General features: G+C 38.4%; 4 protein-coding genes across 4 annotated transcripts; 2 read left to right on the plus strand and 2 right to left on the minus strand.

Moving 5' to 3' along the window:
* Positions 1–2,348: 2,348 nt before the first annotated feature.
* epic-2 (Ascaris suum EPICuticlin protein related) lies at positions 2,349–4,631 on the plus strand. The gene is made up of 2 exons (NM_171275.8): positions 2,349–2,487; positions 2,539–4,631. The coding sequence occupies exons 1-2, from the start codon at positions 2,436–2,438 to the stop codon at positions 4,491–4,493; spliced, it is 2,007 nt and encodes a 668-aa protein (NP_741325.1). The 5' UTR covers positions 2,349–2,435; the 3' UTR covers positions 4,494–4,631.
* A 75-nt stretch (positions 4,632–4,706) lies between these two features.
* Positions 4,707–5,942, minus strand: epic-3 (Ascaris suum EPICuticlin protein related). Its single transcript, NM_001028112.3, has 2 exons — positions 5,538–5,942; positions 4,707–4,970 (listed from the first exon to the last, which is right to left on the minus strand). Exons 1-2 carry the CDS (start codon positions 5,700–5,702, stop codon positions 4,758–4,760), a joined length of 378 nt encoding a protein of 125 aa, NP_001023283.1. The 5' UTR covers positions 5,703–5,942; the 3' UTR covers positions 4,707–4,757.
* A 1,804-nt stretch (positions 5,943–7,746) lies between these two features.
* On the plus strand, positions 7,747–9,539 carry K08D12.8 (CC domain-containing protein). Its single transcript, NM_001268306.3, has 3 exons — positions 7,747–7,841; positions 8,907–8,987; positions 9,370–9,539. The coding sequence occupies exons 1-3, from the start codon at positions 7,763–7,765 to the stop codon at positions 9,474–9,476; spliced, it is 267 nt and encodes an 88-aa protein (NP_001255235.1). The 5' UTR covers positions 7,747–7,762; the 3' UTR covers positions 9,477–9,539.
* On the minus strand, positions 9,522–19,443 carry ptpn-22 (Protein-tyrosine-phosphatase). Its single transcript, NM_067727.7, has 8 exons — positions 19,377–19,443; positions 19,251–19,329; positions 19,030–19,205; positions 18,237–18,345; positions 17,375–17,513; positions 14,521–15,031; positions 12,716–13,065; positions 9,522–10,176 (listed from the first exon to the last, which is right to left on the minus strand). The coding sequence occupies exons 1-7, from the start codon at positions 19,422–19,424 to the stop codon at positions 12,718–12,720; spliced, it is 1,410 nt and encodes a 469-aa protein (NP_500128.2). The 5' UTR covers positions 19,425–19,443; the 3' UTR covers positions 9,522–10,176; positions 12,716–12,717.
* Between the last annotated feature and the right edge of the window lie 425 nt (positions 19,444–19,868).

Consider the following 19,868-nt stretch of genomic DNA (forward strand, 5'->3'; position numbering starts at 1 on the left):
GATATTTACGTTTTTGACCTGAAAACTAGAAATTGTCTTGTTCATAAACCATGAAAACGATCAAAGAACTAGAAAAGTCTGCAATAAAGAAAAAACAAAGTGACCCCGCTTTGCCGCTGATGAGATCATAAAATAGTAATATACAAGTCCATCGGAACATGTGAGAAATTTCTGGAAAAAAAGGCACTAAAACTATTCAACAGAAACACGCATAAGCTTTTCATTTTTTAGGTTTTAAAATTTATAAGAGCGGTTTTTGTCCCAAATCACAAATTGTTTGAAAAATTGTGAAATCTTGGGAGTTTTCACGACAGTGATCACACACTCTGTTACTAACTTCACCCAACTTTTAAATAGAGTGGATAGATCTGGGTCAAAACTTAGTCGGAACTTGACCAGAATTCAGTCAGCTTGCACGGATTTCTAGCTTCCCTCATAAATTGAAATGGAGGAGTTTGCCGAGCTAGGCCATTTTTGCTCGGCCATATCTGGGGGAGATTTACGGTGCGTTGCGTGTCGCGGCGCGGCTCGATTTTAGTTGTAAAACTAAATACGTTTGTCCGTGTGGAGTTCACGACTTTCTCACCAGTGATGTCAAGTTTATTGTCGGCTCTCGGCTTGCGCCAAGAGCCACAAAAAACACCAAATTTTCGTAAAAAATTCCAAGTTTTCGGGCCAGGTGTCACCGTTCTATTCGATCCGTGATGCAGGCTCATACATATAGACTTTCCTTTGCAAATTTGAACAAACAATCGTTAGAGACCACAATGTGAGATTCAATCGAAAAAGTCATCGTTACCAGGTGCAAAATAACAAAGGACCGCAAAGAATGTTTCAAAAAGTTTGCAGATTGTCAACCTAACTTCAACAAAATCTAAAAGTATCGAAAAGTCACTAAAACAGTTTCGGAGACATTCTACGGGGCTCCAAACTAGAATTTATTCTGAAAATGAATATTGTTTTTGGTCCAAAAAACTCCCGAATAAGCAGAACTCACCATAGTATGTTTTGGCCTGAAAGCCAGACAATTTTTCATGGGCGCAGAAAACGATCACTGCAGAACTGTGCAATAAAACAGACTGACCTACAGCCACTACGATCATTAAAAATACGAGGTCGAGAACGGGTACAAAACACATCGACTACATTGCGACTCGGAGTCCTATGTACAAATAATTCAAATTTCGAGAATATGGCACATGCTCTCTAGGGAGGAACACATCTACATTTGAAGTTATCTGAAAGCGGAGGTTTTACGTATATTTGTAAATTCGATACACTGTGAAATCTAATATATTCCCAAATATTGCCATGCTGTTGTGACTTGGGCTCCGGAGAGCCGGCGCATCCCAACTTTGCGGATGTATAGTTAATTAATTGGTCAGAATCACCCACGATCCCACAATTAACATCCGCCGCCGAATACTCACAATATCTTCCGTATTCTTCCAAGAACATTCGCTCTAATAATCATTTAATAAACAATTATTATTTGAATTACCGCCAAGCAATGTAGGCGCGCTCTACGGACAACAACGGAGTGTCGTAGCGCGCTCTCTTTAGCCATTGCTCACATTAAGTATTGGCCTAAATTTGATGATGCAATTATCGCCACTCTCCTCCGATTCTCCCATCGTGTGATGCCGTACTCCTTCTAATTAATTATTATTCGACTCCTGGCTGCCCTGCAGCACATTCTCTACGTTTTTCCTGATCAATAAACAGGTTTTTATTCGTACTAATTGTTCTGTTATATTCACACCGCTCATCCCTCCTCTCGTTCCGTCCGTCGTCTTTTTTGTCACTCCGAGGTTCTGGCTACCTCTCGGATTGGAGTGTCAACACATGCTGCCCTCATCTTAGGAAACACCCACTTTTTATGAAAATCCGCAAGCTCTGCGTTACCTCAAAATATGCCACTAAAATTTTATAAAAAAAAACCTCCTTAAAATTCTGAATAGCGTATAAAATTCCTTGTGGCTATTACGTTTCCATCCCGATAAAATGTACAAATGGCACAATAGTTCGGTAAAAATCAAACCAAGTAAACAATTGTTCGATCGAATTTACGTCGATCTCAAATTTGTCCTCCCTCTTCCCAAATCAAATTAAAAGTGTTTAAAGAACCGAATCGTTTTTTTATGGTTTGTTTCGTACTCTCAACAATTTTCTCTCTCGCTCTCTTCTCGAACTTATCAATGACGTCTCCCAGAAAAGGCGGAGACTCCGTACGGTTTTTTTGGCGGCGGCTACTGGAATCGCCCTCAGATTGCGCGAAATATTGTGCGTGAGACACAAAGGTCACTCTCGACACTTTATACACTATTTTCTACTCGCTGCTTTCAATCACAAACTTGGGTTTGGGTATAAAGGCTACTCGTAATGGCCAGTAAGACCACTGTCGACTCGAATAGTGTCCATCAGCCAAAAACAACATGAAGGTGTTTGTATTCCTCTCCATCGTTGCCATCGCTTCTTCTCGCTACGGTTAGTTTGTTCGTTTTCTTATAGTTTATTTTCTATTCTTTGTACTTTTAGTCGTGAAGAGAAATGCTTATGGAGATGAGCAAGTGACTCCAGCTCCAGCAGCTTCTGCACCAGCCCCAGCCGACGCTCCAGTAGAACAAGCCCCAGTTGCCGTCCCAGCCCCAGCTCCAGCCGCTGCTCCAGCCCCAGACTGCGGATCAGCTGCCCCAGCACCAGCTGCCCCAGCCGCCACTGATTCCGGATACAGAAGCAAGAGAAACGCCTACGGAGATGAACAAGTGACTCCAGCTCCAGCCGCCGCCGCTGAAGCCCCAGCCGATGCCCCAGTCGAGCAAGCCCCAGTCGCCGTCCCAGCCCCAGCTCCAGCTGCTGCTCCAGCCCCAGACTGTGGATCCGCCGCTCCAGCTGCTGCTGCTCCAGCTGCTGCTGCTCCAGCCGCCACTGATTCCGGATACAGAAGCAAGAGAAACGCCTACGGTGATGAGCAAGTGACCCCAGCCCCAGCTGCTGCTCCAGCTCCAGCCGATGCCCCAGTTGAACAAGCTCCAGTTGCCGTCCCAGCCCCAGCTCCAGCTGCCGCCCCAGCCCCAGACTGTGGATCCGCCGCCCCAGCTCCGGCTGCTCCTGCCCCAGCCGCCACCGACTCCGGATACAGAAGCAAGAGAAACTCTTACGGAGACGAGCAAGTGACTCCAGCTCCAGCAGCTGCTGCACCAGCCCCAGCCGATGCCCCAGTTGAACAAGCCCCAGTCGCCGTCCCAGCTCCTGCTCCAGTCGCTGCTCCAGATGTTGAGTGTGGATCCGCTGCTCCAGCTCCAGCTGCTGCTGCTCCAGCCGCCACTGACTCTGGATACAGAAGCAAGAGAAACTCTTACGGAGACGAGCAAGTCACCCCAGCCCCAGCTGCTGCTCCAGCTCCAGCCGATGCCCCAGTTGAGCAAGCCCCAGTCGCCGTCCCAGCTCCAGCTCCAGCTGCCGCTCCAGCTCCAGACTGTGGATCCGCCGCTCCAGCCCCAGCTGCTGCTCCAGCTGCTACCGACTCTGGATACAGAAGCAAGCGAAACGCTTACGGAGACGAACAAGTAACCCCAGCTCCAGCCGCCGCCGCTGAAGCCCCAGCCGACGCTCCAGTTGAGCAAGCTCCAGTTGCCGTCCCAGCCCCAGCTCCAACCGCCGCTCCAGCTCCAGACTGCGGATCCGCTGCCCCAGCCGCCACTGATTCCGGATACAGAAGCAAGAGAAACGCCTACGGAGATGAACAAGTGACTCCAGCTCCAGCCGCCGCCGCTGAAGCCCCAGCCGATGCCCCAGTCGAGCAAGCCCCAGTCGCCGTCCCAGCCCCAGCTCCAGCTGCTGCTCCAGCCCCAGACTGTGGATCCGCCGCTCCAGCTGCTGCTGCTCCAGCTGCTGCTGCTCCAGCCGCCACTGATTCCGGATACAGAAGCAAGAGAAACGCCTACGGTGATGAGCAAGTGACCCCAGCCCCAGCTGCTGCTCCAGCTCCAGCCGATGCCCCAGTTGAACAAGCTCCAGTTGCCGTCCCAGCCCCAGCTCCAGCTGCCGCCCCAGCTCCGGCTGCTCCTGCCCCAGCCGCCACCGACTCCGGATACAGAAGCAAGAGAAACGCTTACGGAGACGAGCAAGTGACTCCAGCTCCAGCCGCCGCCGCTGAGGCCCCAGCTGATGCTCCAGTCGAGCAAGCCCCAGTCGCCGTCCCAGCCCCAGCTCCAGCTGCTGCTCCAGCCCCAGATTGTGGATCCGCCGCCCCTGCCCCAGCTGCCCCAGCCGCCACTGACTCTGGATACAGAAGCAAGAGAAACGCCTACGGAGATGAGCAAGTGACCCCAGCCCCAGCTGCTGCTCCAGCTCCAGCCGATGCCCCAGTTGAGCAAGCCCCAGTCGCCGTCCCAGCCCCAGCTCCAGCCGCTGCTCCAGCCCCAGACTGCGGATCTGCCGCCCCAGCTCCAGCTGCTCCAGCCGCCACCGACTCCGGATACAGATCTTAAAACCCTTCAAAATGTTGTTCACAAATCTCAGCGAACTGCCAGTCAAACTTCTCATCAGGAACTAATAATCTAGATTCGATTTGATAAAAAGTATTCTAAAAAATGAAATAAAATCGTTTAAAACTAAACTGATAACTGGTTTTTCTTTTTTTCTGTTTTGTTAGCCACTAACGGTTAGCAAATGCTGCGTCATGTATTAGAAATCGCAAGTTGTGGACGGAAAACCTTTATCATTGAGAACACACAATTTAATTGAATCAGAAATCAGTAACCACTGGATTCGACAGCAGTCTTGGATCCTCCCGAGTTTTCCACAGTCACAGCAGGCGCTTCAGACACTTCAACGACCTGTGCTCCTCCGCCAACTGGAGCTTCATCTCCATACCCGTTTTGACTGGCTCGCTTCTTCCGATATCCAGAGCTTTCGACGTTCGATTGTGCTCCAGCGCCTTCTGGGGCCACGGTCGCCGGTGCTTCCTGGGGGAAGATGGAATATTATTGTGAATCGTGAAAAGGGCATGGCATTTTTATATGAGGGGCGAGCGGCAATTGCCGTTCAGCAAACTTGTTGATGGCAAATCGACAAAGTTAGCCGACTTGCCGGCCATGTTTATTTTTGGCAAGTTGCCGATTTGCCAAACACCAATTTGCCGGAAGTTTCTAGAGGGATTTTTTATGAGACGAAAACACTTATAACAGTGCATTTTTTAAAAATTTTTTTCCTCGTTTTCTTAAGAGATTTTCATAAAATTTAATTACTTTTCAAAATCTGATTAAAGTTGAAATTCTGAAATTGCCAAAAAAAAATGCAAAACCACAATTTGCCGGTTTGTCGGTAATTTTCAATTCCGGCAATTTGTCGATTTGCTGGAAATATTAAGTTCCGGCAATTTGTCGATTTGCTGGAAATATTCAGTTCCGGCAAGTTGTCGATTTGCTGGAAGTATTCAATTCCGGCGATTTGCCGATTTGCTGGAAATATTCAGTTCCGGCAATTTGCCGATTTGCCGGAAATTTTCAACACTTAAAATTCCAGAAAATTACCTCTACGGCCATCGAAGCCACGCGTGCACCTCCGCCAGCCGGTGTCACAGCTTCATCACCATAACTGTTGTCAGCCCGTCGTTTTCTAGTCAGACCAGCAGCAGTCACACAGCCAACAAGCAATAATGTTAGAATAAGTCGGTTGGAAATGGAAGAAGCAGCCATTTTGAACTTAGAAAACCAAATTTCAACTGTTTTAACTGTGAAATATTATTGCATAAATTGAATTTCCATAGGACCTTTTTATAATCTCGACACAGATCCTGTTCTCAAGTATTTAGGTCATCAAACATTTCGAAAAAACAAATATTTTCATAAGTAACTTGTTGCATTCCAGTTTAGACACTAATTTGAAGAAGTGTGTGGTCACTTAATTCGCTTTGTGAGTAGATGAGAAGTCTGAAATTTTAACTAGTTTTATTGTTAGTTTTGCTATTTGGAGTAAGTGGCCCACATTTTCTAAGAGGCTTGGGTGAGTAACAAGTGCATCGCAAGCATAAGCCTAAGCCTAATAACCATAAATAGCGTTGCTAACGCTCGCCACTGACACCAACAAGGGAACCCTCTGAAAATTGTTCTCCGCGTCTCTTGATTTTCAGTACTTTCTCAGACTTCTGTTGAAAAACTATATTTGTAAGCCGAAGCCTGAGCCCAAGTGTAAGCCTAAGAAAAAGCCTGAGCCCAAGCCTAGGCCGAAGCCTAACTCTAAGCCTAACTCTAAGCTTAAGCCTAAGCGCAAGCCTATGCCTAAGCCTAAGGCTATAATTTATCTTGTCATTCTATAGATTTTTCTACAATTAATATCTCTGAATATATAATAGCGATATGCCTGACAGCAAGAGAAAATGAACGGGTTCCCGGATTCGGCAATTTATCGGCATAGCACACGTCAGCTCTCACCGCCCACGGATTTTAAGACTTCATAAGTTAGTATCTTGCCAGTCCTAACAACACTTCGTGAAACGTTCAGAAATTGGGAGGAAAACTGCCAAATGAAGTGGTCTTAAATATTAATTACATCAAATTTATCATACAATTCGAGTTATTTTCTGAGAATTAGAGTTATTTTGTTGTCGACAAATTCAATTTATATCCGGTTTGCCAATTTGCCGGAAAATTGTATTTTCGCCAAATAGCCAATTTGCCGTTTGCCGGATGTGTTTAGAGGGATTTTTTATAAGAGGGAACCACTTAAAACTGTGCCTTGTTTTTTTTTAATTTTTTCCCGTTTTCTTTAGATATTTTCATAGAATTTGCATACTTTTCAAAATAGGTGTAGGAACATTCATAGCATGCGTACAATTTTGCCGATTAAATTGAAATTCTAAAATTTTCAAAAAAATGTGCAAAATCACAATTTGCCGAAACTTTTCGGCAAAAAGATTTGTCACATTCACGCGGTTCTGGCCTTTCTCATTGAATTTTCGCGCTCCATTGACAATCGCCCGCCGCGCAACGCACTGAAAAGTCGTGTACTCCACACGGACAAATGCATTTAGTTTTACAACTAAAATCGAGCCGCGACGCGACACGCAACGCGCCGTAGATCTACCCCAGATATGGCCGAACCAAAATGGCCTAGTTCGGCAAAAACTCTTCCATTTCAATTTATGAGGGAAGGCAGAAATCCGTTAACGGGGCCGTGAAAAGGAGAAAACTCGGTCAAAAAGCGTATTTCTAATTGTAAGTAGCTAGTAGAATTGTGAAAACAATTTTTTAAAACTTTTTTATTCGGAATATTTTTTTGAAAAGTCGGCCGCCAAATTTTTCTAGGCCACACAGCCACCTTTTAAATTGACAATGCAACGCACCGTAAATCTACACAAAATCTCTCCGACCCAAAATGGCCTAATTCGGCACACTCTGCCATTTCGATTTATGATGTGGAAGCCAGAAATCCGTGCTCATTCGAAGCTCTAAGCAATAGAGCTAAACAAAATGTTCCACGTGTGAATCCAGTTGTTATAATCGTAACGTATTAGTCAAGCATCTGTAATACAGCATCCGGGATCACTTGTTCTATTTTGGAGACCGGTTCCCGGGGTGGCACAAGTTTTTTTTGAACAATATGGAAAATAAATAAGCAGAATTGAATAGGAACGAGACACGGAAAGGGCGGGTGATCCTGTAAACACACATGGTCAGTCAGTGAGCGGGTGAAAATACAAAAGAGGCCGGCTCGCTGGCTCAGACGGTCAGTTCACTATCATCTTTCAGCACTAATAATGGCTTCTCCGTCGCTTTCCTATATTTTGATACTTTCTGTTTTGATCGCGGTTTGTACTGCTAAAAGTACTGCTGATAGTGAGTTTTTTAAAAAATACATTGATTGGATGGCCGAGGTTTTTCTCTTCCAGAAATTTTCTGTGAAATCTCTTCATTTTTCCAGACTATCCCAGACTAAATAATAGATAATTGCGCCGTGACCTAGAAAATGCAAAAACTCGGCCAGCAATTTAAAAGGTGTGGCCTGGAAAAATTAGGCGGCCGACTTTTCAAAAAAATATTCCGAATAAAAAAGTTTTAAAAAATCGTTTTCACAATTCTACTAGCTACTTACAATTAGAAAAAAGCTTTTTGGCCGAGTTTTCTCCTTTTCACGGCCCCGTTAACGGATTTCTGCCTTCCCTCATAAATTGAAATGGAAGAGTTTTTGGCCGAACTAGGCCATTTCGGTTCGGCCATATCTGGGGTAGATCTACGGCACGTTGCGTGTCGCGTCGCGGCTCGATTTTAGTTGTAAAACTAAATGCATTTGTCCGTGTGGAGTACACGACTTTTCCGTGCGTTGCGCGGCGGGCGATTGTCAATGGAGCGCGAAAAATTCAATGAGGAAGGCCAGAACCCCATAAAAAATTTAATGGTGACCGAGTTTTTTCTCTTCCAGAATTTCTCCGTTTTTAGGAACATTTTATAAGCAAAGGTTAAATAATAGATAATTTCGCCGTAGCCTAGAAAAAGCAAAAACTCGGCCTAGAAAAATTCGGCATAACTTCCACGATTCTATGGTCTCCATTTAAAAAAAAATTATCCGAGCGTTTTTGTGAAAATTGCAACCACTTGACCTAAAAAATCGCACGGGGTTCCTGCCTTCCCCATTAACTTTTCGCGCTCCATTGGCCTGCCGGACATTGGAAAGTCGTGTACTCCACACGGACAAACACATTTAGTTTTACAATTAAAATCGAGCCGCGACGCGACACGCAACGCGCCGTAAATCTACCCCAGATATGTCCGAGCTAAAATGGCCTAGTTCGGCAAACTCTTCTATTTCAATTTATGAGGGAAGCCAGAAATCCGTGAAATCGCGGGGCCGAGTTTTCTCTTCTTCTACGCGGCCGCCACCTATCAATTTTTGAATTTTTCCAGTCGAAATTGTCGGACCATGTGTGAATAGTCACTGCCCACACACCTACGAATGCCAGCGAGATGAATGTATTCGAGAAAGACGTGAGTAATTTTTTCAATTTTTTAGTATAATTTTTGTGTAAAATTGAGTGAAAAGGCTTAAAATTAGTGTAGAAATTAGTGTAGAAAAAAATTTTTCTCAATGGAGCGCACTTGAAGACTGAAAAACTCGTAAATTCAAACTTCCCGCGAACCGTGTGCTTTGCAAATTCGCTCCACTGAGAAAATTCAAATTTCCGTGTTTTTCTGAGTTATTTCTAAGATTTATCGATTTTTAAAACTGAAATTGATAATTTTTGGGCAAAATTATCGATTTTTCACTTAAATTATCGATTTTTCACTCAAAATATCGATTTTTACTCAAATTATCGATTTTTCACTTTAAATTATCGATTTTTTCACAAAATTTCCCCAATTTTTCCAGCAAAAGCCCGTCCGGGAACCGTCTCAATTGGGCCGTGCATCAACACCCAATGTCCCGTCGGTCATTTCTGTTTGAACGGCGAAAATCAGTGCTATCCGTCGAAATAATATATTTTTTTGTTGCAAAATTTTAAATATATGTATTTGTATATATAAATCCAAAAGATGTTCATTCTGTTTCCATTCTAGATCAAGCGAAATAGGTTTTTTTTTTCAGATTGGAGGGTTGGGGTAGGGGAGGGTGTTTTGGGAGACCGGAGAGAATCGGGAAATTTTTTTTTAAGGAAAAAGTCGAAATTTTTTGGAGTGATATATATATATAAAATAAGGCAAATACGATGAGAAAAACAGAAAAAAACACAGGTAAAATAGAAATAATAATAATAATAAAACCATAAAATCACAATAAGGGTACAAATAATTTTGGTGGAAAAATTAGAGAAAAAAGGAAATTTTTTGTGTAGGCGGGGGGGGGGGGAAGAGGATGAGAATTGGCACCCGATATGTGTGAAGTAAGCGGGAAAATTTTTTAAGGAATTAATACAAATTTGGGAAGGAAAATACCAATAAATCATGAAAAAATCAATAAAACTATGAGAAAAACGAGGAATTATTGTAGTTGTTGTTGTTGGTCGACGGTGGTGGTGGTGGTGGTGGTGGTGGTGGTGGTGGTGGTTGCTGATTTTTTAATTGAGTCTAGAAAACGAGAGGTTCCACGCTCGAGACGGCCCTTTTGCTCGCGAATTACACTTGATGCACGTTCTACGAATGAGTCGATTGATGATCGGATTGCTGACGTTGTTTCGGGCTGAAAAAAAAAGAAAAAACTTTTGAAAAATTGTTTTTTTCAAAAAATAAAAATTCTGGAAAAAGTCGATAAAAATGGAAAAGAGCCTCATTTTATAGGTATATTGGCAAAAATTTAGCTGGAAATCAGGTTTTTTTTTGGAAAAAATTCAAAATCGGTAAAAATTTGAATTTTTCAAAATCAGACAAACGGTTACAATTATTCATAAAAGAACAATTTCTATCTTGAAAAAAGTCGTTAAAAATTGAAAAAAAAATTGCCTAATTTCATAAGTACATTGACAAAAAAATTAGCTGAAAATTCGAAATTGTTATGGAAAAAAATTCAAAATTTTGGATTTTCGCCAAAATTCGAAAATTTTGGAGAATTTTGGCGAAAATCCAAAATTTTGAATTTTTTTTCCATAACAATTTCGAATTTTCAGCTAATTTTTTATGTCAATATACTTATGAAATTAGGCAATTTTTTCAATTTTTAACGACGACTTTTTTCCAGATAGAAATTGTTCTTTTATGAATAATTATTGTAACTGTTTGTCTGATTTTTAAAAATTCAAATTTTTACCGATTTTGAATTTTTTCCAAAAAAACCTGATTTCCAGCTAAATTTTTGCCAATATACCTATAAAATTAGGCTCTTTTCCATTTTTATCGACTTTTTCCAGAACTTTTTTTTCGAAAAAACTAATTTTTCAAAAAAAATCACAGAAATATTAATTTTTTCGCTTCAAAAATCGTTTTTTAAAATTATATTTTTCGCTATTATTGAAAGTAATAAATCCCGTTAAAATTGCTAATTTTTGTTAAAAATACTGATTTTTATTTATTTATTTTTCACTTGAAATAATGAAATTTGTTTTTAGTTTTCTGAAAATTTTAATTACGAATTTTTTCATAAATTGCATTTTTTTTGAAATAAAAAATCTAATTTTCAACCAAATTTTTTAAACACCATTCAGACCAACATTTTGTTTTTATTTTAAATTAAAAATTGGATTTCCGCTATCGAAATATCGAAATTTCGAGCTTAGGCAATTTTTTAAAATTAAAAAATTCAAATTTTCAGCTAAACTTTTTTTTGCAAAATTTCCGCGTTTTTAATTTACAAAAATTCAACAAATTTTAGATTTATTTTCCGAAAAAGAACGGAGAGATAATTATTTATTTTAAGTATAAATATCTAAAATATTTTGTCATTAGTTTGCATTTTTAGATACTTTTTGAGGAAAAAAAAAAACAATGAAAATATGTTTTTTTTGTTGTTTTTTTCACAGTTTAGACCCAAAATGTTTCTTTTTTTGAAAAAAAAACTAAGATTTCAGGCAAATTGTCACAAAATTTCCGTGTGAAATTACAAAAATCCTCTGAATTTTTGTTTGAAAAATCGAAAATTGTCGAAAAAGTTTTCTAAAAATTATTGGTATTTTTTAAATAAGTTTTGCCTAATTTTTTTTGAATAAAAAAAACAGAATTGGACGGAAAGAAAATTTTATTAGTTTTTTCAAGATTTTTCGGGAAAAATTACGAAAATTGTACATTTAAAAGAAATCGAAAATATTTAATGGAGAAATTTCAAAACAAATTGGTGAAATTTTGTTTTATTTTGATTTTTACACTGCAACTTTTTCCTCACGAGGGACGAGGAAAAGTGGTTTCTAGGCCATGGCCGAGGGGCCGACAAGTTTCAGCGGCCATTTATCTTGCTTTGTTTTCCGCCTGTTTTCTTTCGTTTTTCACTGATTTTTCCCGTTTTTTCTTATTAAAACTGATAAATAAATATTTTTTACAGATGCCAAAACGATTTCCAAGTAAAAAAATCATGTATTCAGTGGGCAAGCAGCGGTGAAAGTAAGCATTGTAATATGATGGATTACGAGAATACAAAACCTAAATTTTTTCTGAAACATGATACATATGCTGCTTAAATGCTGAGACTACCTGATTTTCATAACGAGACCGCTGAAAAAGTTTTGAGGTTTCCACAATTCAACTTTTTTGGTGAAAAAGTCGAGATTTTCGCACAAAAAGTTGAATTTTGGAAACCTCAAAACTTTTTCAGCGATCTCGTTATGAAAATCAGGTAATTTCAGCATCTAAGCATCATATGTATCATGTTTCAGAAAAAGTTTGGGTTTTGTATTCCCGTAATCCATCATATTACAATGCCCACTTTCACCGCTGCTTGCCCACTGAATACATAATTTTTTTACTTGGAAATTGTTTTAGCATCTGCAAAAAATATTCATTTATCAGTTTTAATAAGAAAAAACGGGAAAAATCTGTGAAAAACAAAAGAAAACAGGCGGAAAACAAAGCAAGATAAATGGCCGCTGAAACTTGTCGGCCCCTCGGCCATGGCCTAGAAACCACTTTTCCTCGTCCCTCGTGAGGAAAAAGTTGCAGTGTTTACAAGAGGATTTTTTTTCGATTTTAAAATCAATTTTTTTTTGAAATTTGATTTTTTTTTTTGGTTTTGCAACAGTTCTGCACTAAAAATATCCAATTTTTCCAAATTTTCAAGCTAAAAAGCGCCTTCTCACATTCAAAATGCCGCGCTGCTGCCAAGATCCTCCGGCCCCATCGGGGCAGGCGGCTCTTCCGGAAAATCCGGCACACTTGCGGCTTCTTCTGTAGAAGTGTCCTCATCCATATGATTTGATGATGACTGATGATGATGTAGTTGGTTGTAATTCGCAATGGTCGCCGTTTGATCTGTCGATGGTCCTGTAGTTGGTGTTGGAGGTGCGATAAGCCTCACGGAGCCCGAAGATCCGACTGGAAGATCAGCAGTGGCAACTGGTGGAGCAAGATCAAGCTTCGGCTCCTCGATGATTCCCAAATGTCGACGGCAGTAGGAGGCAATGCAGCGGTGAACGAATTGGAATTGGTCCTGTAAGGAAGATTTTTTTTGAATTTTTATGTTTTCTTTTTCAAGAAAAAACATCAGTTTTCAGTGATTTTTCGTAATTTTCCGGAAAATTCTATTTTTACTAATAAAATTACATCCGGAATTCCTTAAAAATGTGAAATTTTCGGGGAAAATCTTGTTTTTTTTTCAATTTTCTTTAAAAAAAATAGCCGTAAAAATAAAATTTCAAATAAATTTAAATTTTTTAAAAATGTATTTTTGGCTTATCTCAATTTTTTTGTCAAAATCTGGAAAATGACGTCATCTTGAAAAAATGAAGTTTTTTCATCTTTTCTAGAAAATTGGGGGATTTTTATTAAAAATTTGCACTTTTTGCAAAATTAGACGAGTAAAAAAAATTAAATTTGTTATAATTTTGAAGGTTTGTTTTTCAAAAATTCAAGTTTCAGACAATAAATTCTAGTAAATTCCGTTTTATTTTCAGAAATTTGTTTTTAAAAATCGTGATGCGTTTTTTTTTCAAAAATTGAATTTTTTTTCAATTTCAAAAAAAATTTTCTGAAAAAAACTTTTCCGGGAAAACTTGTATTTTTCAGGTAATTTTTTGAAGAAATTTCTTCGATTTTTCTTCCAAAAAGTTGGAAAAAAAAATTAAGATTCGAAGAAAATGCACTGAATTTTATTATATTATTCCAGGAATTTTTTGAAATTCAGTTTTTCAGAGCACTGCAACTTTTTCCTCACGAGGGACGAGGAAAAGTGGTTTCTAGGCCATGGCCGAGGGACCGACAAGTTTTAGCGGCCATTTATCTTGCTTTGTTTTCCGCCTGTTTTCTTTCGTTTTTCACAGCTTTTTCCCGTTTTTTCTTATTAAAACTGATAAATAAATATTTTTTACAGATGCCAAAACGATTTCCAAGTAAAAAAAATTATGTATTCAGTGGGCAAGCAGCGGTGAAAGTGGGCATTGTAATATGATGGATTACGGGAATACAAAACCTAAACTTTTTCTGAAACATGATACATATGATGCTTAGATGCTGAAACTACCTGATTTTCATAACGAGACCTGATTTTCATAACGGTTCAGCGGTCTCGTTATGAAAATCAGGTAGTTTCAGCATTTAAGCAGCATATGTATCATGTTTCAGAAAAAGTTTAGGTTTTGTATTTCCGTAATCCATCATTTTACATTGACCACTTTCACCGCTGCTTGCCCACTGAATACATTATTTTTTTACTTGGAAATTGTTTTAGCATCTGCAAAAAATATTTATTTATCAGTTTTATTAAGAAAAAACAAAAAAAATCGATGAAAAACGAAAGAAAACAGGCGGAAAACAAAGCAAGATAAATGGCCGCTGAAACTTGTCGGCCCCTCGGCCATGGCCTAGAAACCACTTTTCCTCGTCCCTCGTGAGGAAAAAGTTGCAGTGCAGAGATTCCCAGCTCAAAATTCCCCCCGCCGCTATTAACCTGCGTCTGAACCATACTGGCTCTCTGCTTCCGCAACGTCATAACCAATCCAAAAATATCAATACTATGAAGTGTCTCGGCTTTCATTTGTTCACGAATAAAATTAATCGCAATAATTGTGCCCGTTCTACCAACACCCGCACTACAATGTACAAGAATCGGTGAAGAATCTTGGGGGGACACTTCTTCATGAATATTCTCCATTAAATCAATCATATTCAATAGTTGCTTCTCTCCAGACGGACATCCATGATCTGGCCATTCTCGATAATGAAGTTGATGAACTTTTCGACATTCTCCTGTTGTTTGATTCTCCATTTTTAGACATCTCATTAAATATTCATCATCGTCAAAGAGTTTCTCCTCTTCTAAAGTGATCTCGTAATCACCGAAAAGTTCACTTTCACCGACTTGTTCTGGCCAGTATCTTTCGCATTTTATCTTGTTCAACTCGACTAGTTTACACAGAATTACCACTAGTGAGACACGATGCTCGTCGATCATTTTCCACCTGAAACAATTTATATTTTAGAAGGGTTCTAGGCCGATTATCGTCGATTTACGGACTCGATTCTAAGCAAAAAATGTGAGAATAATACGAAAAAAAATTAAAAAGCTGTAACTATTCGAAAAATAAATTCATTTCGAAAATCGAGCCCGTAAATCGACACCAACGCTACAGTAGTAACTTGAAGAATTACTGTAGTTTTCGCTACGAGATATTTTGCGCGTCAAATATGTTGTGCAATACGCATTCTCAGGATTATGTGTTCCGGTAATAAAATCCATCAATTTCAGAATTTTTTCTTCTAGAAACAGTGTTTTTTATTCGAAAAAGTAGCCTGGGAAATGCTGATTTTCGGTGTAAAATTTTTTGTCGATTTTTTTGCGCGGGAGTTCAAAAATAATTTATAATTTTTTTTTTGTAAAATTAATTTTAAAAACGCTTTTATCGTCATTTTATGGCTGAAAATTCCAATTTTTCAGGATTTAAAGGTGGACTACGCTCAGTGGGGAAATTGCTTTAAAACACGCCTATGGGGCCACCTATGACCGAATATCATGATTAAAAAATTCAAAAAAATTTTCTAGATTTTATATAATTTTTTTGTGAAAATTGCAAAAATCTCAGTTTTCCCCTAATTCCTATTTGAATTTCCGCCAATTGAATTTGTTCGCTGGAGCGCGCTTGCATTATTTTTTATTAATTTATAATCTTTTTTCTCATTATTTCACTGATTTTCTTCATTATTTGTGTATTTTATCGGAAAAAGAGAGAAAAATTCAAGATAAATGCAAATTATTTATTTAAAAATCACTGAAAATGAGTGAAACTGTAAAATTATGAGTTCCGACGATAAAGCAAGCCTGAAATTAGCTTATTTCACAGTTTCACCCATTTTCAGTGATTTTTAATAAACAATTTGCATTTATCATGTATTTTTCTCTCTTTTTCCGTTAAAAATACACAAAGAATGAAGAAAATCAGTGAGATAATGAGAAAATATAATAAATTAATAAAAATAATGCAAGTGCGCTCCACCGAACGAATTCAATTGGCGGAAATTCAAATATGATTTGGAGGAAAACTGAGATTTTTCCAATTTCCAAAAAATCATATAAAATCAGGGAAATTTTTTTGAATTTTTTAATCATGATATTCGGTCATTGTGGTACCATAGGCGTGTTTTAAAGCAATTTCGCCACTGAGCGTGGTCCACCTTTAAATCCTGAAAAATTGGAATTTTCAGCCATAAAATGACGATAAAAGCGTTTTTTTAAATTACTTTTACAAAAAAAAATTATAAATTATTTTTGAACTCCCGCGCAAAAAAATCGACAAAAAATTTTACACCGAAAATCAGCATTTCCCAGGCTACTTTTTCGAATAAAAAACACTGTTTCTAGAAGAAAAATTCTGAAATTGATGGATTTTATTACCGGAACACATAATCCTGAGAATGCGTATTGCACAACATATTTGACGCGCAAAATATCTCGTAGCGAAAACTACAGTAATTCTTTATATGACTACTGTAGCGTTGGTGTCGATTTACGGGCTCGATTTTCAAAATGAATTTATTTTTCGAATAGTGACAGCGATTTTCCTTTTTTTTTTCGTATTATTCTCTCATGTTTTGCTTAAAAAAACGAGCTCGTAAATCGACACAACAGCGCTACAGTAGTCATTTAAAGAATTACTGTAGTTTTCGCGACGAGATATTTTGCGCGTCAAATATGTTGTGCAATACGCATTCTAAGAATTATGTGTTCCCGTAATAAAATCCATCAATTTCAGAGTTTTTCTTACAGAAAAAAGTGTTTTTTTAATCGAAAAAGTAGCAAAATAGTGAATTTAAGAAATTTTAGGGGAACTTTTTATTCGTTTTTTAATTTTTTTTTAATAAAAAAAATTCAATGTGGAAGTTTCGGAGGCTGCTTTTTACTTGAAATGTAGATTTTTCAACGGAAAAACTGAAATTTTTCGTTTTTCATTTTTTATTTTCAATTTATTTTTAACTGAAAAATTGCAACTTTCACTTGAAATTCATCATTTCCTTGTTTTTTTTTCAATTCTCAAGAAATCCTAAAAATTTCTGAAAAATAATTTATTTTAAAGTTTCATTTTGTTCGATTTTGAAGATAAAATCTTCAAAATTTCATTTAAATAATTAAAAAATGCTCGGAGGTTTTTGGAGTTTTCTATTAAAAATTTCAATTTCTGGCTTGATATTGTCCTTTTTTGTCAGAAATGTTTGCTGCTTCGGAGCTAACATGAAAAACTAATTTTTTTACACAAAATCCTGCATTTTCAAGCTAAAAATGCTCATTTTTGAGCTCCATAAGCCTATACCATTCGTCGAGTGTAGCCGGTAGCGGAGCCTGTGCCGCAATAAATTCAGTTTTTCCACCAGGCAATTGAATTAGTGAAGCGTTCATATATCCTTCGGGGTTTTCACTGTCTTTTTGGATTTCCACACGATTTTTGTCATCTGAAATGGCGAAATTTGTGCTTAAAAATTGGAAAAAAACGGATTTTTTTTATTTCAAATTTTAGAGTTAATTAAAATGGGTATAGCGTCGTCAAAATTCGAAAATTTTTGAGAAATTTCATCAAATTTGGTCAATTTTTTTATTAAACAAAAAAAAAATCAGTGAAAACGTCAATAAAAACGTATTTAATTGCATTAAAAAATTTTTTCAGAAAAAAATTGCGGATTTTTTGCTAAAAATGGCCAGAAGGCTTCAAATTTCGTGAATTTTGAATATTTTTGCAATCTGAAATATTTTTTTTTGGTCAAATTTAAAGAAATTCTCGATTTTTCTGAAATGGGAGGCAGATAGCTCAGTCGGTAGTGGTGGCCGCTAGCAGTCTGGAGGTCACGAGTTCAAGTCCGGCCTCACCCCTAGGTTCACCCAGCCTCTATTGGGAAGTGGAGCAATCCACGACTGGATTATCGGCCACAGTCCCCGGCTAAGACGTGGCTTAAATTACAGCCCAGAGGGATCACCACCAGGCAATGTACCTGAATCCCAGATCCGCAGTGCAAAGCACTTGAAGAACGGATCGTCCTTTAATCCTTTTTTTTAAAAAAACACACAGTTTTATGCGATTTTTCCCAAAAAAAAAGTGTCAAAATTCTCGCTTTTCCTGCTTGAAAATGACGCTATACCACACTTTTTGGCGAAAAATTCGATGAAAATCAAAAATTTACACGGCAAAATGTCGCGATATCGATTTCGAGCATAATGTTGCGGTGCGACGGCACACTCTGACCGATATTCGGCTTCCATTCGCAGTTTTTCCTGTTCCACTCGGATTTGCTGAAAAAAAATCGATTTTTGTGGGTTTTTATCAGGTGGAAAATGGGGGAAAACTGGCTGAAATCGACCCTAAAATCACCAAAAATCAAGTGAAAATTGCTTAAAATCTATTTAAGTCGTTGAAAATGGTGCAAAATTTGGCGAAAAAGTGCAAAAAATCGACAGAATTCGTCGAAACTGTCAAAATTCCATTAAAATGAGGTTAAATATTCGAGAAATTCGCTAAAAATGCTTGAAAACCTATAAAAATTAACAAAACTGTCTATTCTCGGCAAAAAAAGTAGAAAATTGCCATAATTTAACGGAAAAAAATGAGGAAAATCGTTAAAATTAGACAAAAATTGCCGGAAATTCTCGAAATTGGCTATATTTCTAGGGAAAAAGTCATGAATAAATCGAAATCTGCGAAAAATTTCCAGAATTTTGGCAGTATTCGCTATAAATAGTTTTTTTGTTGAGAAACTCGTCAAAAATCGGAGAAAAATTGTGTGGAAACCAGTGAAAATGACCAAATTTTGGCGAAAAGTGTCAAAAATCTGTGATTTTCGTTTTGAAAAAAGTTTCGACCGAAAATTGACAGAATTTGGCTCGAAAATCGCTAAAATTCGACCAAACTTTGGCTAATTATCGTCGAAAATCGTAGAATTTCGCTGGATATTCCCTAAATTCGACCAAAATCCGTACATAAAATCTGCGCAAATAGTCCTGCGGCGTGTAGGCCTCCTCTTCCTTCAGAAATTCGCGCAAAAGCCCATCCATCGCCGGATTTTTCTCGAAAATCACAGGATTTCCGTTGGGAACTGTCGTCGCCGCCCGCTCCTCCTCACTTTCGAACTGAATTAGATCGCCGGTGGGTACTACTGAAAATTCGTGTTTTTTAGCCTAAATTTTCGCTATTTTCGAACCATTTGGAGTATCTTTGACTACTGGATTCGATGTAGGCAGTGGCGGCGGTGGGCTTTTTGGCTTTTGTTCCTGAATTTCCTGAAAAAAAACCAAATTTTATGGGTGAAATCGGGTGAAAAACGAACTGGAGGGCCGCCATCGTTCCAGACGGATGCCGATGTGTCATCTGACATTCGTTGTGTGTTTCGTTACCTGAAAAACGCGAAAAATTGGCTTGCAATTCAAGTTTTTCAGTGAAAAATTTGAAAAAATCGGTAAAAATCCGGGATTTCCAGTAAATTCTCTGAAAATCGCAGCTTTATTTTGGAAATTTAGACAAAATTTAGATTTTTTCGGCTGAGAAATGAAGAAATAATTTAAATTCAAGGAAAATATTAATTTTAGGCGGGAAAAAGGGAAAAATAGGCCAAATTTGAACTCAATGGTTTTTTCAAGGCAACACACGAATAACGAATAATACAAGCAATTTTTGCGTTAAAATTATATTTTTAGGCATAAAATATTCGATATATCCCTATAAATTAGGTTATTATGATGAATTTGCGAAATTCTAGTGAAAATTCGTTTTTAGTCTGGATTATACGGCAAAACACGGATTTTGGGCCTAAATTTGGGCG

The sequence above is a fragment of the Caenorhabditis elegans genome, chromosome IV, assembly GCF_000002985.6.
Source record: "Caenorhabditis elegans chromosome IV".
In the NCBI taxonomy this organism is placed as follows: Eukaryota; Metazoa; Nematoda; class Chromadorea; order Rhabditida; family Rhabditidae; genus Caenorhabditis; species Caenorhabditis elegans.